General features: G+C 50.7%; 1 protein-coding gene across 1 annotated transcript in view; it reads left to right on the top strand.

Annotated features, from left to right (window-relative positions):
* Positions 1 to 3,061: 3,061 nt before the first annotated feature.
* Positions 3,062 to 24,982, top strand: part of srcin1a (SRC kinase signaling inhibitor 1a) — a 39,547-nt gene continuing 17,626 nt past the window's right edge. The window contains exons 1-11 of the mRNA XM_056406876.1: positions 3,062 to 3,239; positions 4,392 to 4,424; positions 5,325 to 5,665; positions 10,038 to 10,040; positions 10,941 to 10,967; positions 18,796 to 18,991; positions 19,944 to 19,955; positions 20,287 to 20,582; positions 22,210 to 23,051; positions 23,958 to 24,059; positions 24,270 to 24,397. Of these exons, the coding sequence (XP_056262851.1) occupies positions 3,062 to 3,239; positions 4,392 to 4,424; positions 5,325 to 5,665; positions 10,038 to 10,040; positions 10,941 to 10,967; positions 18,796 to 18,991; positions 19,944 to 19,955; positions 20,287 to 20,582; positions 22,210 to 23,051; positions 23,958 to 24,059; positions 24,270 to 24,397 (2,158 nt within the window). The remainder of the gene's footprint in view (positions 3,240 to 4,391; positions 4,425 to 5,324; positions 5,666 to 10,037; positions 10,041 to 10,940; positions 10,968 to 18,795; positions 18,992 to 19,943; positions 19,956 to 20,286; positions 20,583 to 22,209; positions 23,052 to 23,957; positions 24,060 to 24,269; positions 24,398 to 24,982) is intronic.

The following is a 24,982-nucleotide window of genomic DNA, read 5'->3' as shown; positions in this document are numbered from 1 at the left end:
CCTGAGCGCGCGGGCCTTTTGTGTATTAACAGGTGCTTCGCTGGATCCACGCCGCCGCCATATTTACTGGGTTCCCCGTGTCTAGAGAGAGAGAGAGAGAGAGGACGGGTACTTCACTTCTTACCGTGCACGCTTTTCAATAATCAAGAAGGCGTCGCCGTAGCGACAGATTTGCGGTTGCCGGTTTGGACGGACACGTTGGCGTTGACCTTCTTCGAGCAGAACCCAGCGTGGCGAGAGAGCTGGAAACAAATCCTTCTCCGGGCTTCTTCCACGGACGTCATTCCGTCTCTTTTCGTACTCTTCACTTCCGAGGTTTGTGCGTCCTTTTTGCAGGATGAGTCATCGTGTCGTCGCGGCGACAGCCAGCGCACGAGCTGGTCTCGGTGCGTTAACCCCGCCGTCTCCTTAACGATCCTCGCCTGCCGTCCGGGAGTTGATTTAGAGTTTAATCGTGTGGATCTGCAGCCCACGAGTTGCGTCTTGAGTTGTGACCTCTTGGTGTGTTTTTTTCTTTTCTTCAGAAGGTTGCATTTAACCCCGCCCCTCTCTCTCCCACTGGTTTAGTTTGAACTGTTCCCCCACGGAGCCGATGGAGGGGGAACAGCTGACGGCCTCTGATTGGTTTATAGCCTTCAATGGACGTGGCGGATTAGCACTTTTTTACCTCTTTGCCTCCTTCTTCCCTGGTTAATATTCCAACCATCTGCATGACGACAGAGGAGGAGAAACCAAATTAAAGAAACGGCACAATACCAAAAAAAAGAGTCACGACGAGAATAACTGTGGGCAGATGTTTGAGCGCTCGGTGTTAATCAGCGGCGACACGTCACGGCCGACAAGAACATCAATGCTTTTGTCTCGGGGCGGGCGAATAAAAGATTTCCCGTCTTCGGGAATTCATTAATTCGAAGTTTGAGTCTGATGATAATGAAAATGTATTTGCTGACAATAAATAAAGAGCGCAAACGCGCCTCAGAGTCGTCTCGACGCGGCGTTCCGTTTCAGGGGAGGACCGCGGCGCGGAGGACCTGTGAATTTAGATTTAAACCGTTAAAGAGCGTTTGCGTGTGCGTGGTCGGCAGCTTCCACGTGGTCCCCCCCACACACACACACACTTACACACTTGTTAAACACGCCCGAAGTACAAAGCGACACGCCAGCAAACCCCAATCCACTTTCCTCCTCCTCCCCCCCCCCCTCCTGATTCTCCATCACCAAACTTCCAAAGTCCCTCTTCATGTCCCTCTTCATGTCCCTCTTTATGTCCCTCTTCGTGTCCCTCTTCGTGTCCCTCTTCATGTCCCTCTTCATGTCCCTCTTCATGTCCCTCTTCATGTCCCTCTTCATGTCCCTCTTCATGTCCCTCTTCGTGTCCCTCTTCATGTCCCTCTTCATGTCCCTCTTCATGTCCCTCTTCATGTCCCTCTTTATGTCCCTCTTCATGTCCCTCTTCATGTCCCTCTTCATGTCCCTCTTCATGTCCCTCTTTATGTCCCTCTTCATGGCCCTCTTCATGTCCCTCTTCATGTCCCTCTTCATGTCCCTCTTCATGGCCCTCTTCATGGCCCTCTTCATGGCCCTCTTCATGTCCCTCTTCATGTCCCTCTTCATGTCCCTCTTCATGTCCCTCTTCATGGCCCTCTTCATGGCCCTCTTCATGTCCCTCTTCATGTCCCTCTTCATGTCCCTCTTCATGTCCCTCTTCATGTCCCTCTTCATGTCCCTCTTCATGTCCCTCTTCATGGCCCTCTTCATGTCCCTCTTCATGTCCCTCTTTATGTCCCTCTTCATGGCCCTCTTCATGGCCCTCTTCATGGCCCTCTTCATGTCCCTCTTCATGTCCCTCTTCATGTCCCTCTTCATGTCCCTCTTCATGTCCCTCTTCATGTCCCTCTTCATGTCCCTCTTCATGTCCCTCTTCATGTCCCTCTTCATGTCCCTCTTCATGTCCCTCTTCATGTCCCTCTTCATGTCCCTCTTCATGTCCCTCTTCATGTCCCTCTTCATGTCCCTCTTCATGTCCCTCTTCATGTCCCTCTTCATGGCCCTCTTCATGTCCCTCTTCATGTCCCTCTTCATGTCCCTCTTCATGTCCCTCTTCATGTCCCTCTTCATGTCCCTCTTCATGTCCCTCTTCATGTCCCTCTTCATGTCCCTCTTCATGTCCCTCTTCATGTCCCTCTTCATGTCCCTCTTCATGTCCCTCTTCATGTCCCTCTTCATGTCCCTCTTCATGTCCCTCTTCATGTCCCTCTTCATGTCCCTCTTCATGTCCCTCTTCATGTCCTCTTCATGTCCCTCTTCATGTCCCTCTTCATGTCCCTCTTCATGTCCCTCTTCATGTCCCTCTTCATGTCCCTCTTCATGTCCCTCTTCATGTCCCTCTTCATGTCCCTCTTCATGTCCCTCTTCATGTCCCTCTTCATGTCCCTCTTCATGGCCCTCTTCATGTCCCTCTTCATGTCCCTCTTCATGTCCCTCTTCATGTCCCTCTTCATGTCCCTCTTCATGGCCCTCTTCATGTCCCTCTTCATGTCCCTCTTCATGTCCCTCTTCATGTCCTCCTCATGTCCCTCTTCATGTCCCTCTTCATGTCCCTCTTCATGTCCTCTTCATGTCCCTCTTCATGTCCCTCTTCATGTCCCTCTTCATGTCCCTCTTCATGTCCCTCTTCATGTCCCTCTTCATGTCCCTCTTCATGTCCCTCTTCATGTCCCTCTTCATGTCCCTCTTCATGTCCCTCTTCATGTCCCTCTTCATGTCCCTCTTCATGTCCCTCTTCATGTCCCTCTTCATGGCCCTCTTCATGTCCCTCTTCATGTCCCTCTTCATGTCCCTCTTCATGTCCCTCTTCATGTCCCTCTTCATGTCCCTCTTCATGTCCCTCTTCATGGCCCTCTTCATGTCCCTCTTCATGTCCCTCTTTATGTCCCTCTTCATGTCCCTCTTCATGGCCCTCTTCATGTCCCTCTTCATGTCCCTCTTCATGTCCCTCTTCATGTCCCTCTTCATGTCCCTCTTCATGTCCCTCTTCATGTCCCTCTTCATGTCCCTCTTCATGGCCCTCTTCATGTCCCTCTTCGTGTCCCTCTTTATGTCCCTCTTCGTGTCCCTCTTCATGGCCCTCTTCATGTCCCTCTTCGTGTCCCTCTTCATGGCCCTCTTCATGGCCCTCTTCATGTCCCTCTTCATGTCCCTCTTCATGTCCCCCGGTCTCGCACAGATTGTTTCGGGCTGTCGGGGGTTATTGTCTGCCAGCTTATGTGGAAACACATTGCCTGTGAATGACGACAGTAAAGGTGTATGACCTCTCTCCTCCCCCAGCCGTGTGCACGACGAGGCCTTTGTGTACCGCTCTGGAAAGTCTGAACACCCAACCAGCGGCACAAAGAGATGCTAATCTTTGACGGGGGGGGGATTTTTTCTTCTTCTTTTCGTCAAAACCGCGAGGTTGTTTATCATTCCCACTCCCGTTAGGACCCTCCACATTATGCACTCCACGAATATAAATGTCTCTACATGTTTGTAGTTCATTTTCCTCTCAGCTCTACGTTTATCTCAGTTTATCTTCGACGACGACGACGCCCTGGTCGGTACCCCGGCCCGGCCCTTGTAATGGGCCCCTTGAGTCGGGTCCTCGTTAGACGCGCCAATAAGCTGCCGCCTAATGAAGTGTAAAGCGGAGATCTGGGAGGCCGCGCGGAGGGATCCGATGAACACGGAGAGCTCGATGCTAATGCCATCAGCCAGGAGGTCGGTGCATTCGGCACCACGGTGTTCACGCGGTTTGCGATATCCTTCTTCTAACGGACGGCCGGAGAGAGAAATGGGTTTGCGGCGGGCAACGAGTTGGGGTTGCAGCTGCGTCGGAACGATGGCCGGACCTCTCCGGCCCCAACAGGCTTCTCCTGTGTGAAAGTGTGTCATCCATTAACAGTCCCTCCGTTGCCCCGGGGAGGTCCTCCTCCTCTTCCTCACTCTGCTCCTCCTCGTGCTGCCGGTGAGCCTTAAAGTCCAGATGGTCCACTTCATGCAGCTCTATTAAGCATCCTCACTTTTTATACTTTTAGTTTTTTTATTATCCATCTCTGGTGTTATTGGTTTTATTGTTATGGACATAAGAAGCTCTTTTAGTCAAATATAAATGAATGTCTTGTGCTTTCTGTGTCAAAAAGCATGATATTCGATATTCATTTACCATCCTGCAGGTTATTGTGAGACACGATTAGTCTTCATAGCAAACCTCCAACCCCCCTGTATGTTTAACCCACCATCACAATGCATCAATAATGCATTGAGAAATTGTTATTCAAGAGAAAGTGCTCTTGTTTTTCCGCGATAGCTCTTTTCTGATGGTCACATTAACCCGTGGCATGTTTCTCTTCGAGCCAACCACGGGGGGGCCTGTTTTCCTAAGCAAGGTAACTCACCCTGCTCCCTTTTCATCACACTTTTTTGAGTTCATTCTTTTTTTTTTGGTGCACCTATTTTTCACAATGAGGGCGGGGCCAGCAATCACACAGAAGGAAACAATCAGGACCAGGGCAGACAACCACAGGGAGACAGACGACACAAGGACTTCAAAATAAGACACAAAACAAGACACAAACTCCGGGTCGTGACACCCGGCTGTGTCCCGTCTCCCTTCACATTCACATTCCTCCTCGAGGCCGCGTCGCCCCGTCGGTTAGAGCGCAGATGAAAGGCTGAGTGGGCCGTCAGGGTGATGCGCCTCCTTAAGAATGGACAGCAGGAAAGAGTCGAGTCCAGACGAGAGAGAATGTGTCGAGGAAGTGTCAGACGGTGTCCAGGGACGGAGGGAGCTGCATGAGGACGGGGGACCGATGTGAAGGAAGTGCTTCTTTCAATCGCCTCAAACTTCACTCGATTGTTTTTCCATCTGTTTGCTAAGTAAACAACGAAAGTCGCTTTAAAACCACGGGTGCATCACGACGCGACATCCTGGCCAAACAAACTCAGTTTGAGCCTCTTTGGTCTGTCGCTGAAGTATTTTACTTTTCCTTATTTTTCTTCCCTTCAGAACTTGAAATCAATAATTCTGCTTCGGGGGGGAAACCGCTTCGTCCTGGAGGCAAACAGTCTAACATCTCTCTCTCTCTCTCTCTCTCTCTCTCCCGTCCCCTCTGTGCTTTATGTTTTCCATTCTCATTCCCTCTGCTCTGTTTGTTTCCACCTGCTGTGTGTGTGTGTGTGTGTCTGTACGCCTCCACCCTGAAATCCGTGTGTGTGTGTGTGTCACCTTCTTTTCCTTATCCACCCCTTTCCTTCTTCTCTTTCCTTCCTCTATCCTCGTCCCTCAGATCCCGACCGCGACCGCGGCGGCGGCGGTCACCTGATCTCCACGGATGACTTGGAGTATCCGCGGGAGTACCGGACTCTGGGCAACAGCGCCCGGCGCTTCTCCAACGTGGGCCTGGTGCACACGTCGGAGCACCGGCACACGGTCAGCGCCGCCCAGAGCCTGGAGGCCCTGACCAACCTGCACAAGGTGGACATGGAGCGCAAGCGGGACGCCTTCATGGACCACCTGAAGAGCAAGTACCAGCAGCAGCAGCAGCATCCGCACCACAGCCCGCCCTCGCCCTCGCACGCCAGCATGAGGAGCGCGTCGGAGCGGGCCGCCCGCGACCAGGTACGCAGAGTTATCCACCTCCAACGGAATTGGTTTTTACCAGTATATTTATTCATATTTATTTTTTCGCTTTGCCGCCATTTCGGAGACACGCGACTCATTCGGCGTTCGGAGAGCTTTGCTTTTGGGAATCCGACTCGGGCAGGGTTTGCCATTTTGGTGAATAATCCCGGCCATGTGTGGAGAGAAAAGAGCACTTAATGGTGTGGGTCATGTGGCTCGTCAGGCAAACAAAAAGCCTCTTTGTCAGGTAACATTCAGAGAGAGAGAGAGAGAGAGAGCAGCTCATTGTGCTCATTGATAGAGAGAAACAGTGACCGTGTTTACATGCATTCGAATAACTGGCTTCGTCGGACTGAAATCGAATTATCCGATTCATGTCAACACCGCCGCCCTCCTCCCCCCTCCCTCCCATATCGTGACCCGGAAGTCGAAAGAGACGATAAGTTGTCACTGCCGGGAGCCTGGCCGGCAGAAAACAAACAAACAACGCTCTGGAGAACACAAGAGCCGCCACACATGTCTGGACCGAAGAGCAGACGGAATTTATGCTTGTTGTTGTTGGTTGTTGTTGGTAGTAGTGGTGAAGAGGTCAAGCGGAAATGGCTGCATCACCACGAGTTATAATGAAAACGGCGCCGCCTATCGTATCGGATATGACATGCTTTCAAAGGCCAATGATTCGAATTACTCACTGCCATGTATATTGGGAAACAGCAGATCCCCCAAAAGATAGCAGAGTCCGACTAAAGCAAGATTCGAATTATACCATCATGTAAACACAGTCAGTGAGGGAAGGTCTTTGTATCTGTGGCCGTCATTAAAGGGTCACAGACGAGCTCTTCTTTGTTTCACTGACGGATGGTCGCAAACATAAATTATATGTATATATATATATATATGTATGAAATTATGTATTAAATGCAAATAATGTAGACGCGGTCATCCGAACACTGCGTGTGTTCGGAAAAAACAGAGTGATGCATTTAAGGTGACGTAAGGCACACCGGGAGGCAGCATGGGAGAGAGGGAGAGAGAGAGGGAGAGAGAGAGAGAGAGAGAGAGAGAGAGAGAGAGAGAGAGAGAGAGAGAGAGAGAGAGAGAGAGAGAGAGAGAGAGAGAGAGAGAGAGAGAGAGAGAGAGAGAGAGAGAGAGAGAGAGAGAGAGAGAGAGGTGGAGTCCGTAGTTGCCGTGGCAACCTCGCCACATAAATGGCAAGTAGGGGTATCGCGTTGCAAAAGGTCAGGTTGTGTCGACAAAAGCGGGACTTGCACAATGATGAAGAGGGGATAGAGAGAGAGAGAGAGAGAAGAATAACGAGGCTACCTGTTAAAATACATATATATTATAAAGCAGTCGCCAGGAGGAGTGGACAGATCCCAAAGTGACAGTGGTATTCTCTCACTGCACGGGTGGAGGGAGGGGGGGGTAGTAGAGGAGCAGAGCCCAGGATTTCTTGTCATCTCGTGGATGTTGCAGAGCGTGGACGGCGAGGGTGGCGGGGGGGGAGTTAATCGGCCGGTGTTGTAATGAATTAAATAAAGAGTTTCCGCCGCATGTGCGACTGGATAGCGGGAGAGAGAGAGAGAGAAAGGGAGAGAGAGAGTATTAGACCGGGAGAGGGGAGGGAGGGTTGGAGGAGCACAGGGAGGGAGAGACGGGTAAAAAGCGCGAAGAGGATACGCTGCACCTGACGGACAGCCGGGGAGGACTGGAGTGGTGGACAGGTGCACTGCAGGTGAGACGGGGACTGGGAGCTTGGTACTGGGAGCTGTATGCTGTAGTAGAGGTGTGTGTGTGTGTGTGTGTGTGTGTGTGTGTGTGTGTGTGTGGAGGCGGGCGTAGGGGGATTACATTCCACGCCTGTTGTGTTTATCGTGGTTGTTGTGGCGACGGCGTGCATACGCTGAAGGCTGAGGGGACGACGCTGTCAACTGTACACAGATGTATGTTGTGAGTCCGGCTGAGCGTTAGACGAGGTGTAAGAGAGAGAGAGAGAGAGAAAGGGCGAGAGGCTGCGGTAACGTGGGGACGCCACTGTAGAGAGGCATGAGGGGGGGGGGGGGGGGGCGGAGAGGATGACGACACGAGAAAGAGACGGGAGGTGGAGGAGGGGTGGAGCGAGTGCAGCCTGCTTTACATGCTGGTCAGGTAACGCAGCGCGACACTGCGAGGCTGCGTCCTTCTGCTGTGCACACACACACACGCACACACACACACACACGCACACACACACACACACACACACACACACACACACACACGCACACACACGCCTCTGTGTAAATGTATACAGGGGTGTCTTTACTCGCATGTTGGCCCCTCAGCCCAGAGTGTAATCAGGCATCTCGATACCAACATCAGGGACAACGAGAATTTAATAAGGAAAATATTTCTTTGAGTCTCACCCGCCGTCGGGGAGTCGGCGTGGCAACGAAGGACAGACATATAATGTCTGCGCAGAAGGAATCGATTCAATCCAATTTATTTGTATCGCCCCCAAATCACACATTTAGGACGCCTTGGTGAGAGGGAGGGGCCCGACTCCCAGGATGCAATAGGCGTCCCGTGGACAGACTGACCAGCAGCGCAGTCGGTGCAGACGACACACGATTCATTCATAATGAGTAAAGTAAAGAGTAAAGAGAGAGAAATATAAAAGGTGGCGGCGCCGGCCCTCCGGACTCCTCGCCCTCGCTGCAGGATTTGCAACTCAAAGTACGTGCGGCGGTCAGCCGTGAAGGTGTGTCATGTCATCCCTGAGAGTGAACCGCCGTGACCTCTGACCTCTGACCCCTCACTGGGGGTTAGTTAGCATTGTGAGGTGAAGCGGTGGAGATTTACCTGCATAGAAAGAGCCGTTGTCATGTAGTGTTTAAAAAAAAAAAGAAGATTAACACATTAAACTATTATGGAGAATGTAATCATTTAATCCTCCTGGACAGCGACATTAATATGACAACAAATAAATATAAAACATAACTAGCAATTAGACAAACATTCTCCCTCAGCTTCACATCGACGTAGTTGTCTTTAATAATAATTGCTTTGACCTATTTTGGTAATAAATATATCTGCTATGTGTGTGTGTGTGGGGGGGGGGGGGGGGATTATGCTCCATATGATTTTGAGTGCCGGCGAGTCTCGGCGGAATTTCTTTGGGACGGATTAATGCAGATTAAAATGCCCCAGAATATCTTCTACCTCTCAGAGTGGAGGATACAACTTTCACTTGGATCAGTTTTGGGTTTGAGATAATTGAACTCAGTTTCATACCCCAGATAGATAAGTTGTAATGGCTTTCATTATGTCGCTCCCACTGTTTCCATCTGCTTTACACCACGGCTCTGTTGTGTCCCATTTCCATCTTATTGCTCGACTGAGACCACCGCGATTAATTATCATCATGTTCTAATGGAAAGGCGACTTCATTTAAAGAACAATAATCTAAATATAGTTAACTTCTGTCGGTTTCTGTCCGCATGCTAAAGTCTTCTTGAGCGGACACTGAACCTCACTACTGATGATGTCATGTATCTGTGACAGGATCAAAAGAGGAAGATCTTACTAAATACACTACAGTATACTTTATTTACTTATTCCATGCTGTTTTGAGGAATTTTTTATATAAATTTAAATGTCACTTGAGTGTCTCAGAGAATGTAGTTATAAAAGCCTCGGTACCAGCTATTTGTCTTATTTCTGGAAGCAATGGAACATGTTTGTACAATGTTTGTATGTTTTTTTAACCACGAGTGACTTTCTAGCTGCAATGGTTGGACCTGTGTCCTCGTATTGTATTTTTTATATTGTTGTTATATTTGTGTTTGTTGTTTTATGGACTCATGAGTCTGGAATAAAGAAATATATATATTAAAATATATTTAACTAGAACGGGCACTCGGTAGAGCGCATACCTTCGCATATCACAAGATTGGGCATTGAATTATGAACATTTTGGCATTAGTTGCACTATGGTAAAAAGAAGATTTTGACCTTTTCATGACCTTGACCTTGACCTTTCACCCGGTCGATCCCAAAATCTAATCAAATGGTCCACGGATAATAACCAATCATCCCACCAAATTTCATGCGATTCGGTTAAATACTTTTTGAGTTATGCGAGTAACACGCATACAAATAAATAAATAAATACACGGCGATCAAAACATAATCTTCCGCATTTTCAATGCGAAGGTAACCAAGAAAAACTTCATTGAGATTGAAAATCTCCTTTACACGAGTGACCTGGCAAAGTTTCAGATATACAACATCGACAGACAATAAAAACAACTTTAAAAAAACTCCAAACTAAGACTCAAGTCATCATATCCCAGTTCACACATGTGCACACAAAGCTGTCACATACATCTATTTCCAGGAAGTATTGGTATAGAATTGTGAGGGCGTCATTTCAAAGTCAACGTTTGATTGACAGTTGTACAAAACGGCAGAATACACTTACCACCGGCCACGTGTGTGTGTAGATGCAGTACGTGCGGCATATATAACAGGGTTCGTACGGTCATGGAAAACCTGGAAAAGTCATGGAATTTTAAAATGGTCATTTCCAGGCCTGGAAAAAGTCATGGAAAAAACTTAAATCATAAAAGTTTTAGAAAAGTCCTGGAAATGTGTTATAATCACATCATTTACGCCAAAGAAAGACGTTCAAAATGTAAGCTGGCGTACGCTCTTGATACGCAAAACTTTCTAAAAAAAATTATGTTTATACCGAGATTTCAGTTTGGTCATGGAAATTTGTTTTAAAGTCCTGGAAAAGTCCTGGAAATCCATCGGTGAAAATGTGTAAGAACTCTGATATTAGTGTTATTGATCTGGGACATAAAAGCTGTGATGTTCAATCGCGGCTCGGGGCTCGGGGTCTTCTCCTCCTCTCTGGCTTGGTGTGATCGTGAAGAACAGAGCGCCGGGAAGAGAGACGGAGAGAAGAGCACGGAGTGAAGCAGACTGTCACCCAACGGCACCGGGGCCCACATCACAATCACATTAAGCGGACGATTAGATTCCAATCAAGTAATAATGGGTTGAAAACGCTCCCTCGGATGCTCCTGTTTACTGGAGCAACGGAGGCGATCGTAGAGATAGTATTAAAATGGAAAAACCATCAACAATCATAAATCAACAAAAAAACTTGCCTGTCACTTCTTCTTCTCATCCGTGCACCAGGAATATAATGCAGTTTGTTTACGAGAGAAGTATCTCACATGTTTCTCTTTCTGTCTCCCTCCCTTCCCTCTTTTGTCCTTCACCAACGTCACAGCAACAGCCCAACTACTGGAGCTTTAAGGTCAGTGCTGCGTGTCTGTCCCTGTGTGTTTGTCACTCTCCTGTGTGTGTGTGTGTGTGTGTGTGTGTGCTGTGGGATTACGTCAGACTCCTCGGGCGTCAGCAGCCTCGTCTCCTTTGTCCTCTGACTTCTGCAACACCACTTGGAATCGCTCTGCTCCTCTGGCATTGTGTGTGTGTGTGTGTGTGTGTGTGTGTGTGTGTAGGGGTGTGTTGGGAGAGGTGTCGGGGGTGGCGACAGCTTAAACTTCTCCAGCTCCATTTAATCTGCAGAAGCCGTCTCCGTCTGGATTAATGACGCCTCGGGCAGCCGGCAGCATTAATGGCTGGAAGCCGTGTGACCTCCGGAGTATTACTCCGACCGACGGAGACGTTAAGGAGACGTTTCCGACCCGCCGCTGAAGCATGACTGAAATAACACAAAGACATTAGCACCAGACGAGAGTCATGGCCGCAGAGAGGAAGAGAGGAAGAGAGGAAGAGAAGAAGAGAGGAAGAGAGGAAGAGAGGAAGAGAGGAAGAGAGGGAAAGAGGAAGAGAGGAAGAGAAGAAGAGAGGGGAAGAGGAAGAGAGGAAGAGAGGAAGAGAAGAAGAGAGGGAAAGAGGAAGAGAGGAAGAGAGGAAGAGAGGAAGAGAAGAAGAGAGGGGAAGAGAGGGAAAGAGGAAGAGAGGAAGAGAGGAAGTACTCCTAGGGGGAGATGAGCATCCAGATGTGTTCAGGGTTGTAATCTGGACGCTGGATTTAAAAGAGTTGAGCCCGTCGGTGAGAGAGGTGGTTCTCTTTGTTCCCTCCTCACTCCCTCCTCGCTCCCTCCTCGCTCCCTCCTCGCTCCCTCCTCGTTCCCTCCTCTTTCCCTCCTCGTTCCCTCCTCGCTCCCTCCTCGTTCCCTCCTCGTTCCCTCCTCGCTCCCTCGTCGTTCCCTCCTCTTTCCCTCCTCGCTCCCTCCTCGTTCCCCCCTCGCTTCCTCCTCGTCCTCCTCTTCCCTCCTCTCCTCTTCCCTCCTCTTCCCTCCTCTGCTCTCCTCGCTCCCTCCTCGTTCCCTCCTCATTCCCTCCTCGCTCCCTCCTCGTTCCCTTCTCGTTCCCTCCTCGCTCCCTCTTTCCCTCCTCTTTACCTCCACGCACCCTCCTCTTTCCCTCCACGCTCCCTCCTCATTCCCTCCTCTTTCCCTCCACGCTCCCTCCTCATTCCCTCCTCTTTCCCTCCACGCTCCCTCCTCATTCCCTCCTCGTTCCCTCCTCGTTCCCTCCTCGTTCCCTCCTCTTTCCCTCCACGCTCCCTCCTCATTCCCTCCTCTTTCCCTCCACATTCCCTCCTCGCTCCCTCCTCCTCCTCCTCTTCCTCCTCTTTCCCTCCTCGTTCCCTCCTCGTTCCCTCCTCGCTCCCTCCTCGCTCCCTCCTCTTTCCCTCCTCGTTCCCTCCTCTTTCCCTCCACGCTCCCTCCTCGTTCCCTCCTCTTTCCCTCCACGCTCCCTCCTCATTCCCTCCTCTTTCCCTCCACGCTCCCTCCTCGTTCCCTCCTCTTTCCCTCCTCGTTCCCTCCTCTTTCCCTCCACGCTCCCTCCTCGTTCCCTCCTCTTTCCCTCCACGCTCCCTCCTCGTTCCCTCCTCTTTCCCTCCACGCTCCCTCCTCATTCCCTCCTCTTTTCCTCCACGCTCCCTCCTCGTTCCCTCCTCTTTCCCTCCTCGTTCCCTCCTCTTTCCCTCCACGCTCCCTCCTCGTTCCCTCCTCTTTCCCTCCACGCTCCCTCCTCTTTCCCTCCTCTTTCCCTCCTCGTTCCCTCCTCGTTCCCTCCACGCTCCCTCCTCTTTACCTCCTCGTTCCCTCCTCGCTCCCTCCTCGTTCCCTCCTCATTTCCTCTTCGCTCCCCCCTCACTCCCTCCTTGCCCCCTACTCATTTCGTCCTCATTCCCTCTTCGCTCCCTACTCGTTTCCTCCTCGCTTCCTCCTCGCTTCCCCCTTGTTCCCTTCTCGCTCCCTCCTCGCTCCCTCCTCCTTCCTTCCTCGCTCCCTCCACGCTCCCTCTACATTCACTCCACGTTCTTTCCTCGCTTCCTTTCCCGCTTCCCTCCTCGCTCCTTCCTTGTTCCCTCCTCATTACCTCCTCACATCGGTGTGAGTTAGTGCGGTTCTCTTTGTTTTGGCTGCACAGACAGTAACAAGTTAAAGGAAGTGTGTGTTTGTCTCTGTGTGTGTGTGTGTGTGTGTGTGTGTGTGTCTGTGTGTTTGTCTGTGTGTGTGTGTGTGTGTGTTTGTGTGTGTGTACAATATCATTTGGACATGTTGTAAATGTCACTGCATCTCCAGAGCCATATCCCTTGACCCATAATGCAATTCATCCCCGACTCCCACGAGTCCTTAAACTCCCAACAAGAGGTCAGGCCGGTCCATCCCATAATGTCACAACCAGGCGACGGGACCCGTGCGCGACTCTGAGATGGTCTTGCTGAACGTGTGTGTGGAGGTGAGAATTAAAAACTGAACATCGAGCTGCAGCGAACGACATTTCATGATCAGACGATCAGTTGTGTCTGTGAGCAACAATCCAAAAGTCCAAAGCCACTTCAATCGATCCGAGAGCCGAGAATGAGAGGAGTTGCCTCACTAATCAATGATGGCTGCAGCTCTTCAGAGAAAAGTGTGTGTGTGTGTGTGTGTGTGTGTGTAAGTGTAATCTTCTCAGTGCGCCGCATCAAGGGAGGAAGTTTAATCACCGGACGCGGAGGGTGAGGGTTTATTTATTGGCTCCTCGAGGTGCGGCGAATTAAACGGCAGCAAGAAACAACCGGAAAGGGTCCGAGAGGAAAGAGGTGTGTGTGTGTGTGTGTGTGTGTGTGTGTGTGTGTGTGTGTGTGTGTGTGTGTGTGTGTGTGTGTGTGTGTGTGTGTGTGTGTGTGTGTGTGTGTGTGTGTGTGTGTGTGTGTGTGTGTGTGTGTGTGTGTGTGTGTGGGCGCCCCGGACCAATGCAGTTAAATGTGTGTCCTAAAAGAAATTATCTGTTGATCCCTGTCGTGTTTTTTTAGCTGTTTTCTATTACAAAAAAAAAGAATCACTTCCTGCCCCCACACACACCCCATCAGTACATCGCAGCAATTTGGCCAAAGCAATTTGTTTCCCGCGCATTGACGACTGTCCAGGTATTAAGAGGGTCCGCCTCCAGAGGGGGCTGTGTGTCCGGCGGAGAGGAGAGATGGAGGGATGATGATGACGCTGAGGAGGAGAACGGAGAGACAATTGGATGGAAGATTGATTTTTTTAAGGAGCTGTTTTCTCTCTCTCCGTTTTCTCAACGTGAGAGCTGTGAACTTCTTCTTCCTTTGTCTTTGTGGGGAAAGGAGAACATGTAGAGGGAGGCAGATCTGTTCCCTCCTCGCTCCCTTTTCGCTCCCTCCTCGCTCCCTCCCTCCTAACTCCCTCCTCGTTCCCTCCTCGCTCTCTCCCTCCTTGTTCCCCCCTCGCTACCTCCTCGTTCCCTCCTCGCTCCCTCCTAACTCCCTCCTCGTTCCCTCCTCGCTCCCTCCCTCCTCATTTCTTCCTCGCTCCCTTCTCGCTCCCTCCTCGCTCCCTCCCTCCTCGTTCCCTCCTCGCTCTCTCCCTCCTCGTTCCCTCCTTGTTCCTCCCTCCTCGTTCCCTCCTCGCTCCCTCCTCGCTCCCCCCTCGCTCCCTCCTCGTTCCCTCCTCACTCCCTTCTCGTTCCCTCCACACTTCCCCCTTGTTCCCTCCTTCTTCCTTCCTCGCTCCCTCTACGCCCCCTTTACATTCACTCCTCGCTCCCTCCACGTTCCCTCCTCGCTTCTTTTCCCGCTTCCCTCCTCGCTCCCTCCTCGTTCCCTTTTCATTCCCCCCTCGCTCCCTCCGCTCTCCCTCCTCGCTCCCTCCTCACTCCCTACTCGTTTCCTCCTCGTTCCCTTTTCGCTCCCTCCTCGCTCCCTACTCATTTCCTCCTCGTTCCCTCCTCGCTTCCTCCTCGCTTCCCCCTTGTTACCTCCTCGCGCCCTCCTCCTTCCTTGCTCCCTCCACACTCCCTCTACATTCACTCCTCGCTCCCTCCACGTTCCCTCCTCGCTTCCTTTCCCGCTTCCCTCCTTGCTCCCTCCTAACTCCCTCCTCGTTCCTTCCTCGCTCCCTCCCTCCTAACTCCCTCCTCGTTCCCTCCTCGCTCTCTCCCTCCTCGTTCCCTCCTTGTTCCCCCCTCGCTCCCTCCTCGTTCCCTCCTCGCTCCCTCCTAACTCCCTCCTCGTTCCCTCCTCGCTCCCTCCCTCCTCATTTCTTCCTCGCTCCCTTCTCGCTCCCTCCTCGCTCCCTCCCTCCTTGTTCCCTCCTCGCTCTCTCCCTCCTCATTCCCTCCTTGTTCCCCCCTCGCTCCCTCCTCGTTCCCCCCTCGCTCCCTCCTCGCTCCCCCCTCGTTCCCTCCTCGTTCCCTCCTCGCTCCCTCCTCGCTTCCTCGCTTTGTGCAATGCAACTATGAGAAAGTAGGAAAAGGAAAAAGAGAAGAAGGCGCCGATGGCTGGAAGAGGCGGACGATCTGGTCCGTGAGTCTCTCTGCTTCTCAGAAACATGACAGCAGTCCTAAATGTTCACATTAAATATCAGAAATAAAAACAAACTTACTCCACTTTCCAACAGCAAGATTCTAAAATGAGGGCGGGGAGTTGAGATGAATAAAGTGTGATCCACATTTCTCTAACATTTAACGGCCCGGAGCCGCCGCACGGCTTCACTGCAGCGCGGACGCTGTCCTCCGGTTATTCATTTGCATCTTTCACCAAAACATTCCCGCGTGGCCGAACTGCAAATGCATTTTTAAATTGACGTTTATATTAAATATATGGAGGGAAAAAGAAGCGTGTGCAAAGTTCAGAGGTTTCAGACTAAGTGAGACGACATGGAAGTGAGTCGTGCTCCCCAAGGATAAAAAACACATCCCGCCAATTGACCTGAAAACACAAGGTCCCATTGTGTGTGTGTGAGTGTGAGTGTGTGTGTGTGTGTGTGTGTGTGTGTGTGTGTGTGTGTGTGTGTGTGTGTGTGTGAGTGTGTGAGTGTGTGTGTGTGTGTGTGTGTGTGTGTGTGTGTGTGTGTGTGTGTGTGTGTGTGTGTGTGTGTGTGTGTGTGAGTGTGAAACAAGGCACGGCACGGTGGGAGGTTGTTTGGAGTTTAATGCAAAGCCTCGGGTCTGTTGTCAAGCTTCCGTGTCCCGCTTTCCAATTCACGTCTGTTCCGTGTACGATCATCCCGCTCCTCGCTCCCTCCTCGTTCCCTCCTCGCTCTCTCCTCGCTCCCTCCTCGTTCCCTCCTCGTTCCCTCCTCGCTCCCTCCTCGTTCCCTCCTCGTTCCCTCCTCGCTCCCTCCTCGTTCCCTCCTCGTTCCCTTCTCGCTCCCTCCTCGCTCCCTCCTCACTCCCTCCTCGTTCCCTCCTCGTTCCCTTCTCGCTCCCTTCTCGCTCCCTCCTCACTCCCTCCTTACTCCCCCCTCGTTCCCTCCATGTTTCCTTTTAGTTCCCTCCTCGTTCCCTCCTCGCTCCCTCCTCGTTCCCTCCTCGCTCCCTCCTCGTTCCCTCCTCGTTCCCTCCTCGCTCCCTCCTCGTTCCCTCCTCGCTCCCTCCTCGTTCCCTCCTCGTTCCCTCCTCGCTCCCTCCTCGTTCCCTCCTCGTTCCCTCCTCGTTCCCTCCTTATTCCCTCCCTCCTCCCTCCTCCTTCCCTCCTCCCTCCTCCCTCCCTCCCTCCTCTCTCCCTCCTCCCTCCCTCCTCCCTCCTCCCTCTATCCTCATTACCTCCTCGTTCCCTACATGTTTGCTCCTCGCTCCCTCCTCCCTCCTCCCTCCTCCCTCCTCCCTCCCCTGCCCTGACAGCAGTGTAGAGTTCTCCACCGTAGTCGAAGGCTGTTGAGAAAGTCTGCGTCTCAGAAAGGAAAGGTTGCGTCGGAGCGAGGGCAGGAGGCGAGGCGCCGAGGGAGGATGGTGGAGCAACAGGAGGGAGGCGGGGCCTCATCACCTGCATCACTGACACGTCTCGCGCGACCAGATGCACGAACAGATGCTGCGTTCGCATTGAATATTTACGATGCAAAACGACGGCTCACAGAGATTCCATCGTCTCTCCGTGTCACATGAAGCACCGAGATGGAAGTCGGTGTGGCTGAGGCGGCGAGCGTGCACACATTGGGCGCTCGCTCGTGGTCGGGAGAGTAGAACTTCACTCGTTCACTTTTCCCCACACTGCAAACACCGGGAGGCACGAGCTCAGTCACGCGGCGCTCTCACTCCCCCTTTCTCCTTTTTCTTTGAAAGCTCCAACTCGGTTATTTGGCCTCGAAAGAAAACGTGTGAATGCAGTCGTAGAAGAACTCGACATTTAGAAAAAGAGCCGCTCTGAACAATAAATGTCAGCAGAATCTTTTTGAAGAAAGCTTCTTCTTCGACACTTTGTTCGTCTTTTCAGACGTTCCCATTCGCCCTGGAAGGAGCTGGCGTTGGGCAGCTGGATCCACTTCAGATCCAGTTCCACGCCGGTTAAATACCTGTAAACTGCCCGGTGATACGGAGCCTGCTGACTGTGGAGGGACAAAGATTTGAGTTTTACAGGAACATTGAAACATGTTTGTGCTCATCTGCTCACTGAGACTCTCCGTACCCTTCTCATGTCTTCTGAAGTACGTGGAAAGGTCACTTACATGAGAGTGCATCGATCTCTCAATAAATATGTTTTTAAAGAATGGCAATAAGTGTCCAACTATTCATGGAGTTAGTTGACTTTTGCTTCCTCAAATTAGTGAAATGTGGCCAGAATTAAAAGAGATTAATGGTTCATTTGCAAGAAAAGGCCGTCGGCAGTCGAACCCTGACCCGACTAATCGTTGTCCGGCGTCCCGGCGCCTTGAATCCCCCGCCCCCCCCCGCGTGCTCAGACACCGTCTGCCGCCGCCGCCACCGGACACCGCCGCTGTCGTTCTGTGCGTGCGACTGAATAATGTATGACTTTGGCAGAAGGGAGCGCACGCCGTGACGAGGACGGTGCGGCGGCGGCGTTTTTTTTTAGTAAACACGCGTGCGGAAGCATCGCAGTTCATTTAAAGAGCGGATAACGACCCGAGGTGGCCGTCGTTACACGCGGACGCGGCTCGTTCGGTTCAGTCGGCTCCGGCGCGGCCGCGACGACTCCAACGACTTGATCAATTGATTGACGTTAAATTAGCAGCACTCGTTTAACTCCCTGATGAAGTGGTAACGCGATTAATTGGCCCTGATTTGCTCCGAGACGGAGGCCGCGCTCGCGGCTCTGCCGGGCGCCGCTCGTTTCACGTTATCGTCTCGCATTAATGAGAGCCGCAGGACAGCCGCTCTGCAGAAAGGTAGAGGAGGAAATCCTTGGTGCGAGGAGGAGGAGGAGGAGGCACAGCTCCTGTACTGTGGCTAAGGATGTGTCTGCATCTGCCATCCAAACAACCAGCAGACGGCATTCTGGGAGCTCGTTACCGAAGCCTCTGAGCCGGAGGATGCGCTCCGGCGGTGGGGGACCAGGGCGCCAGTTCAGTGGCCAGCGGTTGGAAAGCGACTTGACAGTGTGGGATTTGCCTGAGCTCCTCCTCCCAATCCCCGAAAGCGTACATTTAAAGTCGGGAGCGGCGGCACGGGGACGGGAGTTGGGATGGGATGAGGTCTGCAAAGCGGAGCGCACACGACACAACCCCTCCGCCTTAACGTTGCTCCTTAACCACCATCGGTGATCCATAGATGATTCTCTTTTCATTCTCCTGTTGGTTCGACCCCCCCCCCTCCCCCCTGTCCGAATCCATTCTCCATCGCGTCTCCCTCCGTTGTGTCTCCAGAGCCGCAGTCCACGCCACTCCCAGTCCACCCAGTCGGGGCTCGCCGACCAGGCCGCCAAGCTCTCCTTCGCCTCCGCCGAGTCCCTGGAGACCATGTCGGAAGCCGACGTGCCCAGCGGCTTCAACCGGATGAACCGGTTCCGCCAGAGCCTGCCGCTCTCCCGCTCCGCCAGCCAGAATAAGCTACGATCTCCAGGTGAGGATCTGAAGCATCATCCTCTGAAACCGAAGAGTAGAGATTCCTCGGACGACAGTTTAGACACAATCGGCTTGAAAGAGTAGTTTGTATTTCGCTTGGAATTAAGAAAACATTCTATTCTGCTACACGAGGGGTCAAAAGTTTGGGGTCATCCAGACAATTTTGTGTTTTCCATGAAATCTCACACTTTTATTTATCAAGTGAATTGCAAAATGAATATAAAATATAGTCAATACATTGACGAGGTTATAAATAATGATTTTTATTTTTAATATTAATGTTGTTCTTCAAACTTGTGGCTCAAAGGAAGGCCAGTTTTATAGCTTCTCTCAGCAGCATAACTGTTTTCAGCTGCGCTCATATAAAAAGGATTTTCAAGGGTTTTCTACCCTTCCGTTAGTCTTCTAAGGCGATAACACAATGTACCATTAGAACACTGGAGATGGGCCTCTATACACCTATGTAGAGACTTCATTAACCACCAGAGAATAGTCATTTACCACATTAACAATGTATAGAGTGTATTTATGATTAATTTAATGTTATCTTCATTGAAAAAAACAGTGCTTTACTTTGAAAAATAAGGACATTTCTAAGTGACCCCAAACTTTTGAACGTTAGTGTAGGTGGTTGTTTATTTATCCTGTATAGATGTACAGATTCAACGACACATTTACTACAAAGGGGCCTTGAGACTGAAGAGCGGATTAGTGAGATCTCCACATCCAGGAGGGTGTTTGGTCAGAGTGACATTGAGAAAGGAAAGCGTCAGTGAAACTAAAACTGAAGCCCGTTCTGAACGAGGAGCCGAGACGGTCGTAGATCTCTCCTCTCCGTGTCTCTCGACTAACCACTGTGTTTTCTTCTCCCCTCTAACTCACGCTGCTTGACTTTTAATCACTTTCTCTGCTCTGTGTGTTCTTCTTTGTTTGTCCCTCGGTGTCTGCAGACGAATACTCAGGTTAGTCTTCACCTATAACACCAAGGGCTGCTGCCTTTGACAAATGGGCTATGTTGGGGGGGTGATTTGACATCCATTGTTGCAATTTTAATATCAATGGGGTTATATTTCATAACAAATAGTAATAAAAGAAATACTCTTTCCATAAACCCACTTGCTATGACTCCTCACACGGTCCTTTTTTATTATTCTGAGATAAAAATCGTTATCTGGATCTCTTTACATCTTTATCATAATTTACGCCACTGTATCTCTAAAAAAAGCACAAGATGTGACACAATTGCTTTGCTCGTATTTATTCTCCCCCCCGTCTCCCCCCTCCTCCTCCCAGGCGTGCTGTTCCTGCAGTACGGCGACGAGACGCGCCGCGTGCACATCACCCACGAGCTCAGCAGCCTGGACACGCTGCACTCGCTCATCGTGCACATGTTCCCGCAGAAGTTGACCGCGGGCATGCTGAAGTCGTCCAACACGGCCATCCTGATCAAGGACGAGGCGCGCAACGTCTTCTACGAGCTGGAGGACGTGCGGGACATCCAGGACCGCAGCATCATCAAGATTTTCCGCAAGGAGCCCATCTACGCTTCCTACCCCGCCGCCGCGCACCTGGCCAACGGAGACCTGAGGGTGAGGAGGAGGAGGAGGGGTGAAGAGGGCAAGCGGGGTTATTGTAGAGGGAGAAAGCTGTCCGATCTCCTGCTAGTCTGATGTTTGACAAACGAGCTGCTTCTTAACCCGCCTGTTACCTTCACATTTACTAACATATTTTACCCTCGGGGTCAATTTGACCCCAGCAATTAAAACCTCCAGAAAATTATTAGAATTAATATTGTTTCCCAAGTTTAAGTGTGAGGTACTTTATGTTTGTTTGTTTGTTGACTACCTAAATAGCCCTTTAAATATATAAAAAAAGTTGATATTTCTGATATGTTTGACACAGTGAAAAACAGCCTGGGGTCAAATTGACCCCAAAGAACACCGACATTAAACATTAAATGGGGTCAAATTGACCTGAAAGGTAACAGGAGGGTTAATATCACAATGGTGACTTTGACTGTGCGTATTTGGGATGACAATTTAACCGTTATTCCTCCTGGAAATGCATTTCTTATCCTCAAGTCGGCCATCTGTTGCCGTGCGGACGCCGGAGAACAGTGTTCCTCTGTGAAAATGAGCATATTTTAACATCCAGAGCTATTTCTGCTTCGGTGAAGATCAAGGAAGCCTGAGGGAGAACACTTCTCAATCTAATTATTTCACACAAAAAACGTGTTTACCGTCCGCATTGTATTCACACAATGCTGAGAGCGGAAAACGACGTGTGCCATGTGTGTGTGTGTGTACATTTTCATTTATTTACAACCAGGAAATCTTAAAGGTGTGAATTTATTAACACATGTAATCTGGCAAAACACAGAACCCTCAAAGTTTCGGTAGACCACCCGTATATGGCTTTTGAAATATATATTTTGTATTCATTTGTATCTGGGCATAAACAGCTCAGTATCAGAAATTCCAATCTCCAGTGTTTTCTGTGTATTATATTATGCCGCATGCTAAGCAGCTAAAACAGGGATGAGTTGAGCAAATAAGTAGTTATGTGACAGGGGAAAGTAATAGCCACGCCCACAAATATACCACGCGTGCTATATTTTCAGTTGTTCGGTGTGAATGATTAGCTTTGTATCTTGCATCCTGTCGCCGCTCTGTTTAATAGAATTAAAACACGCGTTTGGATTTGGGGTTTGAAGCCAATAAAACAAACTAGAGCTTCAAAAGAAAAAGAAAAATATAAACAAATAGATGAAAACCAACATGTGTGCTTGAAGAATGTGACAACATTTTGGGAACAACCTCCTGGCTTTTCCTCACGCGCGCTGTCATGTTCAATATCTTACGTGAAGGTAACTCCTTGTTATGAACTACGGGAGCTCAGGGCAGCGTCGGCTTAATTTAACTTAATTTAAACTCAAAGTCTAATTAATTGATGAAATTAATCAATCGCCAAGCTCTCGTTGGAAATAGGAACGCGTGACCTTCTGGAAACTATTTTAGTTCGTGACAGTTCTCTTTGCTTTCATTCTGCAGTTAACGTTAAAAAAAACCCCAACAAGAACAACAAATACTTTTTGAAGAGTAAATTCAGCAGTTTATTGATAATTGGTCTTTTGAGAATCCCATCTCCAGCATGTCAAACTGCTCTCTCATCCGTACGTCTCCATGGTAACCGCCATCCACGGCTGGTTCGTTTCAGAGGGACATGGTGTACTCCTCGCGCGACTCCTCCCCGACTCGCCGCCTCAACACCCTCCCCTCCTCCTCCTCCTCCTCCTCCTCGGCGGCGGCGGCGGCGTCCTCCGGCGGCTCTCCGTCGCGCACGCGCCTCTCCTACAGCGGCGGCGGGCGCCCTCCGTCCTTCGCCGGGCCGCACGAGCAGCCCCGGCACCCCCACCACCCGCCGGCCGGCCACGGCGCCAACGCCGGCCTGTCCCCGTCGCCCAGCGCCATCCTGGAGCGCCGCGACGTCAAGCCCGACGAGGAGGTCTCCGCCAAGAACACGGCGCTGATGAAGAGCGAGGGGCTGTACGCCGACCCCTACAGCCTGATGCACGAGGGCCGCCTCAGCATCGCCTCCACCCAGTCGCTGGCTGCCATCGGGGACCCCTTCAGCTTCCCCGTCACCAGCGGCCTGTACCGCCGCGGCTCGGTGCGCTCCCTCAGCACCTACTCGGCCGCCGCCCTCCAGGGGGACCTGGAGGACTCCCTCTACAAGCCCGGGGGGTCGCTCTACTCCGACACGTACTCCTCCGCCACGCTCGGGATGGGTTTCCGCATGCCGCCGTCGTCGCCGCAGAAGATCCCCGACATGCAGCTGAGGGACAAGGACTCGTACTCCAGCTCGCCCAGCAGGGCGTCGCCCGTCAGGCAGAGCTTCCGCAAGGACTCGGCCTCCTCCTCCGTGTTCGTGGAGAGCCCCAAGTCGAGGCCCGGCTCCGGCTCCGAGCCCCTGTGTCTGACGGCCGGGCCCGGGGAGGGCGGCAGGGCCACGCCCGGCTTGGGCTCCTCGCTGTCTGGACAGGACCCCGACATCAGCAGGTCAGTGCCGGTCCGCGTGGTGGAAGGTCGTGAAGGTGTGGTTTATTATTTGACTAACTCCTCTGAGTGACATTGATAATAATAATTAATATGTGACACGTCTCTTGTCTCTTGTTTTCTCTGCTTTGGTCAGAGAAAACGCACATTTTAAATGTCTTGAATTATTACCGTCGCATTGAAAATGCGGAAGGTTATGTTTTGATTTGATCGCCGTGTATTTATTTATTTATTTGTAATCGTGTTATTCGCATAACTCAAAAAGTATTAAACCGAATCGCATGAAATTTGGTGGGAAGATTGGTTATTATCCGGGGACCATGTGATTATATTTTGGGATCGATCGGGTCAAATGTCAAGGTCAAGGTCATGAAAAGGTCAACGTCTTCTTTTTACCATAGCGCGGTCAATTGGCATGCAACTAATGCCAAAATGTTCATAATTCAATGCCCAATCTTGTGATATGCGAAGGTATGCGCTCTACCGAGTGCCCATTCTAGTTATCATTTGTTTTGATGTTTTCTCTTTAACTTTGAATGTGAATTACTTAATCAGGGTTCGTACGGTCATGGAAAAGCTGTAAAAGTCATGGAATTTAAAAAATAAGTCCTTGAAAAAATTGTAAATACAAAAGTTTTGAAAGAGTCGTGGAAATTTGTTATATTCGTATTTTAATTTACGCAGTTTGATAAAAAGAATAAACATTTATACAAATATGTATTCTTTTCATCAAACGATTGTCATTTAGATTTCACAAAACGTTTGGTCATGGAAATTTGGTTTAAAGGTCATGGAAATCCACCGGTCAACATGTGTATGAACCCTATTTATTACAAAAAGGTATTCTTTTTGTCCATTTTTCTGTAATCTTCTGCTTCGATGATCGATCTGTGTCGATTGCGTTCGCAGGGACCACCGTCTGGAGCGTATGGAGGCCATGGAGAAGCAGATCGCCAGCCTCACCGGCCTGGTCCAGAGCGTGCTGACCAGAGCGCCAGACAGCGACAGCACGTAAGACCCTCCATTAAAAACCCCCATCCACTCTCTAAAAAGTCACAGATACAGCTCCGGGTCAGACTCACGGGCGGCGTGATCGACAGGCGCGGGCGGCAGGCGATTATCAGAGACATTACGGGGGGGGGGGGGCTCGTTAGTGTCCAGTCGCGGTGCCGTGAGCGTTAGCACTGTAATCGCCTTGCCCTGTGGCCCGTTGATCCTCAGATGCGGCCTGCTGCGTCTCTGCATGATGGCGGGCTGCCCCCCGGACCAGGGGACGGAGTTCTCACAGCCATTACCTTTCTCTTCCAGCGAGAAGACCGAAACCAACAGCGACGGCCCCGCCACTGGAAGTGAGTACAAGCGGAGCCGCCGCCGGCCTCCTCCCCGGTGCTCTCGGTGCTGATCTGTGCAGAAGTTCATTTTCATTTTCTTTTTCTTTCTTCTTCTTTTTCATTTTCTTTTGGATAAAAGAATGCAGCGATGGGGGTGACCTCCCGGTTTACGATTAGGATTTATATCACTCCCTCGCGGTGGGAAGTTGGAAGCGGCTGTCTTCGTCACCTTCGGTTGAGAATTGTGGTTGTTTAGAATTTGCTTCATTTGGTTCAAATCGAGAGAAAACTATTGTGATGAGTTGTCTTCCAGTTGTGGTCCAGTTCGCCTTTTAGCCGAAGAACTAACAGCTGACTGACAGGAAGGTGACAGGAAGCTACGTGATTGGACAGATCATATTTCAGACCACAAACAAGCCTTTGAACCAGAGAAGTTTGATTGGCAGCTTTCTGCCAAAATGAACTGAACTTAACACACATTCAAACTCACTCTCTTCTCTTTTTTCTTTTTCTCCAGAAGAGTTTCACTCTGAAATGATTCATTCACCATTTAAATAAATATACACTACCGTTCAAAAGTTTGGGGTCACACACCCAGACAAT

Source organism: Pseudoliparis swirei, chromosome 23 (genome assembly GCF_029220125.1).
Source record: "Pseudoliparis swirei isolate HS2019 ecotype Mariana Trench chromosome 23, NWPU_hadal_v1, whole genome shotgun sequence".
In the NCBI taxonomy this organism is placed as follows: Eukaryota; Metazoa; Chordata; class Actinopteri; order Perciformes; family Liparidae; genus Pseudoliparis; species Pseudoliparis swirei.
This window is presented reverse-complemented; position numbering and strand designations above follow the sequence as displayed.